The following is a 7,951-nucleotide window of genomic DNA, read 5'->3' as shown; positions in this document are numbered from 1 at the left end:
AAATACTTCAGGATATGATTGGCTAGAAATGTCCTCTCTCGACTAAGAAAATTTGGGAAGTGTAGTTTTCGGTCATGTATAAACTACACTTCCCTGCACTCGTCGTCTACATGTATCCTGGTTGCTATGTCTAGATACGTGTTACGCAATAATCAAAAGATAGAGTCAAATGGTGCACCGAATTCCATATAATTATGGAGGAAAATAAAGATATACGAGGGTTTAAAGGGTTTGCTGAAAGACTGACACTCGGTATTACACGAGTCCTTGGTAAGTCATTGATTGTAAAAATTTACAATCTAGCGGCTTTCCTGTTTCTGTTATCATTTAATAGACACAGTACCATAAATATATATCAGCTGTAATTTTTGTGTTGAACTATGTTCCTAATTTGTAAACATTAACTATTTATTATGAATGAGGTGAACGGTATAATGTAGTAGCTGAACCGATTCATTTAGAATATATAACTAAAAGATACACTGTTATTTTTCTTATATGCATATTTAAATTGCATGATAATTGGGATAATTCAATAATTGTAAATTTAATCCGTGTCGGAATATGAATTTAGAATAAAAAACGTCTGAACTAATAAGACCAGTGTATTCTTTTACTGTTACTGTTTACTGTTTTTGCTGAAAAAAATATTTGGTTAACGACAATTAATCTCCGGCTGAAACAAAACCAGAAAGTCTTCCCGGGGTATTGGATGTGCGCTTTGTGGAGAGGGCGCCTGCTGAAAGACGCTGCCTTCTCTCCTGGGAGCAGGTTGGTAGCCCCCAAGTCTGTATTTTGGAGCCTGGGATCTTGGCATCTGTGAATGTGTTGCTATTCTCTCATGTCTTTTACTTTATACTTCAGAAAAATTGCTGTGTTCTTCCTGAAGACCTTAGAGACTTTTATCTCACTATAGATGGCTTCACACTGTCCTGGAGTTGCAAACTAGAAAGTAAGTGTGTAAGTAAAAGTAAGTCAGTAATTAACTAAATAAATATACTTTCTTCCTTCCCTTCTTCCCCAGATCCCTTTTCTAAAGTTACTATAGGATACATCTTCTGTCACTCCCATATGGTATATTATTGGAGACACAAAAATGCTTGTTGGTGATCTTAAGGTTCCCTATCGTGTTAGACTGTCTGACTTTTTGTAGATGAACCAGTGACTCTGGGCTCCATGGTGATCAACAGTGTGGCTAAACTGTGCCCACTCTGCCAGTCCGCAGTGTTCTCCCTCCCCAGTGCTCCCACATTAGCTGATCTCGACAGCGAAGAGGAAACAGAGGGTGAGTAGTGAACATTTGAGGGAAATCGTTTTATTTTTGATTTGCTTGACTTGTACAAGACTGGCGAAACATCGCCAAAATATTCCTCAGAGACCATGTCCAGTGTTGGACAGACCCAGTTCAAAATATATATGTGGATTAATGTTTAGATATTTGAGTTTGTTTGCATCGCACCTTAACAGTTTATGGGTGTTCTGTATGACTATGGATCAAGGCAGTACAGCACTATGCTGGAGTGGTGTGTTACCACTGGAGAGAAAACGACTACATTTGGTCATATAGTCGCACCAGCCTCCAGAAACATATAGTGGTGTTTCCCAGTCCAGTCCTTGGGGACTCCAGGTAGTCCATGTTTTTGCTTCCTCCAAGCTCCCATCACACCCATACCAGGCAGTCAGTGTTTTAAATTGGCTGGGAGCAAAAATGTGGACTGCCTAGGATCCCAGGGATTAGTCTCGGAAACATTAATGTGGGGCAATTAGTGGTGTAATGGTTCTGAAACCGAGACCGAAACCGCGTTACAAACACTCACAGTCTTGTATCGCGGTTCCGGAAGATTGGAACCACAATATCCCCTCTCCCAAGCTGCTTCTGTGAGTCCAGCCTCATTACATTACTGATGTTACAGAATTCTTGTTTCATTTCACAATTAACACTCTAACACATGTCAATCGCAAAATTACTATTCTGTTTTGTAAATATTACACACTGCACCGATGTGTAACACATGACTATTTTGGTCCAATCACGATCAAGTGATCACGTTCAAGGTAAAAGAGCCTCCAGGCAGTCAAGTCAGCGGTGCAGATACATTTTCATTATCCAGTAGAGTATAGTACTTTTTTAAAAATTTATTGTAGTTTACGTAGTTATTTTATGTGAAGTGAAGTCAATTTTTTTCCCTTTTTCCTTACCCCCCCCCACCAAAAAAAAAAACAAATTAACCAAACTATGGCTCAGATATCAAGGTCTGAACCAAACCATGGATTTGGGGAATCATTACACCCCTAAGAGTATAACTTGTGTTATGAATTACTTATTTGCTTACAAGTTCAGCAAGCAAGGAATTATATCCTTCCCTTCAGGCATTAGTGTTTATTTTTCATTTTTATATTTAGTGTTCCTTTTGCCAGGCATGTTAGATGGTCACATGTTTGTACCACGCCTCTCAGGGCCAGAGGACACACCCAGGCTCCCCCGCTTTGACTCCAGCACCCGCATTTTCGAGCTGGACCCTTGCAACGGCAATGGGAAGGTCTGCTTGGTCTACCAAAATTGCACCCCGGGTAAGCAGCTCCTTTTCTGTGTGCCAGTCAGTAGAATAGGAAGAATATACTGTAAAAAGCAGATTGAATAAAGCATCTTACAAATATTAATTAGCCTGTGTTTTTGTAAAGGCCATTAGAAATAATCAAGCGGAGGATAAGCATCTAATTTTCTGTCCATCCAGTCCCCAGTGGCTGCCTGCTAACCTGAAATAAGTAAACGGTATAGTGTGGAATTAGTGCTGTGGATTTTCCCAGGTATGCTGGCTAACCATTGTGAGGTGTGGTTCCTGGACCGTGCATTGTACTGGTATTACCTGACGTCCTCCTTTATGGCCTATTACCGACTCATGATCAGCCAGTTAGGCTTGCCGGAGTGGCAGTACACGTTCACCCCATATGGACCAAGCCCACAGTCCAAGGTAAGCGATGCCTCTCACTGTGAGACTTGCGTTTGAAGGGATCGATACCGCCTTAAATTCTGAGCATCAGTGAGTACTGGTTCCACTAAAACAGGAGCCACCCCAAAGACGAGAAACAACAAACAGAAGGGACTTCAAGAAGAGTATTAGTTTAAGGGTGTGGATACTTATGCAACCCGCTCATCATACTGTTTTTATATTTTTATTTTTCCCCTAACAGATTTGTTTGTTTTTTTATCGAATTGTACGGGTTCTAGGTCACATTAAAGGTGGGAAAGGTTTTGAAATAATTTATAGTGATCTGAGTTTTTTACATCACAAAAATGTGGAGATTCATAGGGGTGTGTGTACTCTTTATATCCGCTGTAATCAGGAGCAATGACTGAAATTAGCTAAAATATGCTGCACCCTAAACACTGCCACCTGCCTTTAAATACGACTCCGTGTGTAGTGGATTCTTAAGTTACAGACCTGAGTCTTACCGGTAATCCAGAAGCAATTTGCGCGGTTGTGTAACGGTATGTCTGTTAATCTCCAGCAGTGGACATGTCTGTACCAGCCTCTCATCTGGCAGGGTGATGCTCAGAGCGAGATGCCTGCAGAGCACATCATAAACAATCTGGACCCCAGCAAAGTCTTCCAGGAAAAAGCAAAGCAGCCTCTGCTAAAGAAGAAGACCCCCACGCACACTGGGGGCACCAGCACATCTAGCAGTACAGCCCACAAGGGCTCGGGGAAATATGGAGGCACCAAGCGGTGAGCTGTTCCCTCCTGGGACAATGCTGCTCTGCAGGTTAATGATTCCCCAAGCTCCTCCAGTCCTCAGATCAACGTGTCCAGAGTAAATATTACCGCATGCATGCCAGTGTCAGTGAGACGCCTTCCCTCATTGCACGGTACGTTAATGAATTTGCTGAATGAATTAATAATAATGACTTTAATAATAATAATAAAGTTTGTTTATGCTTCAGAACTAAGGAAAGCTGAGCATTTTCATGCTGAAGACTTTTTATTCTATCTAAAGAGCCTGACAGCTTTTGAGTCTTTGTTTCATGTCTCTTTTCTTAAATCGGTGTCTACTTCAGGTTCAGATAGTTTGACCCCAGAGGAGGGAACACAGTCATGTTTTTTGATAAAAGGGCTTTTGTCACACTATCTGAAAAATGCTGAAATCTCAAGTCACAAGTAAGCAGCACCTTCACCTGAAGAGCAGAGCGAACGTCAACTTTCCCTAATGTGTGAGACCAGGTTTATCGCTATTTGTAGCACTCTGTTGGTAGGGGTGTCCACCTTCAGAAGCTTCTCGAGTGCTTAACGTGACAGTCCGAGTATATTCATCTCCTAACCACTTATTCTGCTCAGGGTTATGGGGTATTCTAAGCATCTCTCATAATTAATTTCAAATGACTTGTGGTCTCTGTTCATATTTGTTCGTGTGGTTGTGTTGAGTCTATAAATACTCAGACCTCATTTGAACCTCGTAGAAGCTAGGCCATTGACTCTCTCTCTACAACCGTGTGCTTTTCTCCAGTCACCCTGCCCTCCATTGTACCTGCTCTTGCACATTTTCAGCTGTGTTGCTAGGTCACCATAACAGAAAGCAGCTTCTGACTGTGTTCCTAAATCAGGAAGCACGTCTTGTTCATGTAGCTGGAACTCATTTCTCCGCTTCTGGCCAGCATATGGCGAGAGTGTTTACAGATGCACAAACCCTGTTTTTTTTCTTAGTCTCAGCTGGAGACAAAGCCAAAAGCATCATCCATACCCATGCAGGCTGTTTGGCGCTAATGGTCCCAGTTGGAATTACAGATGGAGTCATCTATAGACAAACACATGTTACTTTACTGCCCGTGCCCCATACTCATACCCTGCTCTCCTGATCCTAGGCACACTTGCCCCAGGATCACAGCGTCTCTACACCATTATTCATATGTATAGCCTCCCCTGGGTGACCTCTGTTATCCAGGAACTCTACACCACTTTCTGTACATCTAGGTGCCTCCCGTGGGTGATGCAGCTCCACAAGAAGTTTGTAGACCACGCCTCCTAAAAGCCCTCCCACCAGAGGGGCTACCACTGGCACCCACCACCAACCATTTCCAGCTCTGTGAAGAGAGAGAGAGGAGTGGGAGGTCAGAGATAAGCAGAAACACAGCACCACATCGCAGGGGAGCAAATAAATAGCGTTAAGCAAGAACGGATACATGCAGTGACGGATGAGCAAGACCGATAAGATGCTGAAAGTCACATGGGGGTCAAATAACGTGAGTCAAATGGCAGACCCAGGTACACGTATGCCGTAAGTAAAAGCTGTATACCTGAATACTTGCTGTCCCCAGGCAGTCATGGCTGTAAAAACACGGGGTGCCAGGTCCCGCGATGGGTTAATAGCATAGCCACTGTTGCTACCCATGGAAATGCCAATGAGCAGCACTAAAAGCCCTACAAGAAGGGGCTCAGTGCCGGGAGCTGGGGGGGAATTCCGCTGGTCGGATAGGGCCATGAGGCACAGCAGCAACATGGCTGTACCCAGCACCTGAGGTACAGAGCAGAATAACCATCCTATGAATAGTGCTGTACAGTAACTGTGACAGGTGCCGTCTGGCCAGAAAACTGCTTCCTTCTTCAGCTACCACTGATGCAATATTTTGAGGATGTGTTGGCCGTACAGCCAAGATGTATTCAGTGCCATGAATCACATTGTGAGACGGTCACTGTGTCATGTGACCATGGCATACAGGTACAGCTGCATTTACCTGGTCTAAGAAGCCCACATGGATGGAGATGTATGGCGCAGGATAAGTCGCAAAGATTCCAGCTGTGGCTTTTGGCCCAGACACGGTGAAATTACCGCTGCAGAACTGAAACATTGCATCTGACAACATAGGAAAAAATTGTAGGTTATATGCAAGGCACTTGCCATTTCATTTTGCATTTTGATTGCTTAGCTAATTCCCCAAAGTAATATATGATTATCAGTTTGTACAGCTGGATATTTAAATGGAACAATTCAGGTTAAGTATCATTTATGGTCCATACTCTACAACAGGGGTCTCCAACTCCAGTCCTGGAGAGCTACTGTCCAGTAGGTTTTCTATTCTACCTGGTTTGTGATGAGCCACACCTGTCCCTGGTATTTACTTGAGAACATATATGGCTCAGCAGAAGTCAGGTAAGACAGAAAACCTTATGAATAGTTGCTCTCTAGGACCAGAGTTAGAGACCCCTGCTCTACAACTTAAAGAAATAACATATCCAAACCCTATTATACATCGTTGTGTAACAAGGTCAATAAAGTTGGACTTTCCAGGCGCAGGATGACTGTGTAAACAAAATATTCTCCGTTCATGAGTAACAGTCTAGCAGAATTACTTACACACCATAGTACAGGGTGAAGACAGTTCCAGCTGCCAGGAAAGAGCCCAGCATTTGTGCTGTTATGTAGAGAGGAAGCATCTTCCAGCTAAGACGGCCAAATGTACACATGGTGAAGGAGACGGCAGTGTTCATGTGGGCACCTGAGGGCAAGGATAAGCAAGGAGGGGTAGGCATGGGTGTCCCCAAAGAGCACCCCCTAAAGGCAACACTTGAATTTCCAATATTGTACCTGAGACCTGGCCAGCAACATGCACGCCCATGGTGACGCCCAAGCCAAAACCGAGGTTGATGCTCAGGTAATGGCCAAACAGCCCACCCCCAGTCACTACCTGGGCCACAGAGCCCAAGCCAAAGACCTGCAATGCAGGAGGGGGGGCAGAATGAATCAAGTCCAGTTAGCAGTGGGAGCCTCACCTGGAAAGACAGTGCAAAGATGATGATGAAAGGCAGTTAGCATGTTGTTAATAAACACTGGTGCTTTTGCAACTCACATTTTTAACACAAAGAAGGTTATAATTCACTCAGTAGTTTCAAGTAAAATTATTCTTTAAAATTCAATCAATAATTCATATTTTATCGAAGTTTGGTACACAGCTGTAGTAGACAACTGGGAAATACAAGTGGGATTTTGCTATTTTAATATCAGATTTCTAAAGATCAGTTAGCATATGATTTATAATAAATGAAGAGCATTTTCATAATGTACTTAAAAATGGCAGTAAAGACCATCACATGCAGACATGTTTTAATGAATGAAATTCAACTTTATAGTACGTCTGATAAACCTGGAATAGCATGTGTGTAATAACACAGTCAGTAGCCTGGAAAGGAAACCAAACAGGAAGACAAACAGGGGAATTAAAATGTTTCTGAGAACAAGTACTGAATCCATAAAGCTGTGTTTGTTTTGAACAGCTCCACTTCTAGTATTTCACTATGTCCTTGTTGCAATGATTCCTTTTTCAGCTACACATTTGAAACATTATGGTATGAGTCAGAAAACAGCTGATCATTATTGAGAGGCCATTGCAGCAATGCCTGTGACATGCGATTTAAAAAAAGAACATAGACTTATGGACGTGCCAGCAGTGCTACAGACAGCAGAAGATACGCGATCGATACCTTTCCATAGGTCAACATGAGGAATAAAACTTGGAATATAAAGCGAGTTCAGGTTTCAGCACATTTGGATTTCTGTAGCATTTTATCCAACGACTATTGTAAAACAGTTCTAATGTACCGTAAGATTTCAACTTACCATCATGACATAAGTACTAAGGGTTTCCGCCAAACCCACTCGGACCGATTTATTCTTCATCTGAAATCTGCGGAGGATCCGAAACGCTGCAGGCTGATCTCCAGTGTTACTTTCTTCTACGGAGTTTAAAATGCACTTCATTCTCTTCTATTCCTCCTTCTGAGACACGTTATGCTACTCCAAAACGTCTTACTATGCGTAACTAACTTATAAGCCTGCTTGTAATTCTTCTTTGTTTCTGTCTGTCACACGCATTGGTTTTGCTGTCCTTTACACTCTTACTTTATGGCCCTTATCTCCACCCACTGGTTGCCCCCACCCAGCCCCATGTCTATAATAACAT

At 42.7% G+C, this 7,951-nt stretch overlaps 2 protein-coding genes across 4 annotated transcripts; one reads left to right on the top strand and one right to left on the bottom strand.

Moving 5' to 3' along the window:
* The first annotated feature begins 80 nt into the window (after window positions 1-80).
* tpgs2 (tubulin polyglutamylase complex subunit 2) lies at window positions 81-3,732 on the top strand. Of its 3 annotated transcripts, none has more exons than XM_049019904.1 (7): window positions 81-270; window positions 692-771; window positions 865-952; window positions 1,154-1,285; window positions 2,458-2,571; window positions 2,809-2,972; window positions 3,532-3,732. In XM_049019904.1, exons 1-7 carry the CDS (start codon window positions 195-197, stop codon window positions 3,730-3,732), a joined length of 855 nt encoding a protein of 284 aa, XP_048875861.1. In that variant the 5' UTR covers window positions 81-194. The 3 variants fall into 3 exon arrangements, with proteins under 3 accessions (XP_048875861.1, XP_048875860.1, XP_048875862.1); XM_049019903.1 differs by having other exon boundaries at window positions 3,514-3,732; XM_049019905.1 differs by having other exon boundaries at window positions 157-270; window positions 3,511-3,732.
* Window positions 3,733-3,987: 255 nt separating this feature from the next.
* Window positions 3,988-7,876, bottom strand: aqp7 (aquaporin 7). Its single transcript, XM_049019902.1, has 6 exons — window positions 7,609-7,876; window positions 6,580-6,706; window positions 6,353-6,490; window positions 5,729-5,847; window positions 5,291-5,508; window positions 3,988-5,077 (listed from the first exon to the last, which is right to left on the bottom strand). Exons 1-6 carry the CDS (start codon window positions 7,747-7,749, stop codon window positions 4,876-4,878), a joined length of 945 nt encoding a protein of 314 aa, XP_048875859.1. The 5' UTR covers window positions 7,750-7,876; the 3' UTR covers window positions 3,988-4,875.
* Window positions 7,877-7,951: the final 75 nt, after the last annotated feature.

Source organism: Brienomyrus brachyistius, chromosome 7, assembly GCF_023856365.1.
Source record: "Brienomyrus brachyistius isolate T26 chromosome 7, BBRACH_0.4, whole genome shotgun sequence".
Taxonomy (NCBI): domain Eukaryota; kingdom Metazoa; phylum Chordata; class Actinopteri; order Osteoglossiformes; family Mormyridae; genus Brienomyrus; species Brienomyrus brachyistius.
This window is presented reverse-complemented; position numbering and strand designations above follow the sequence as displayed.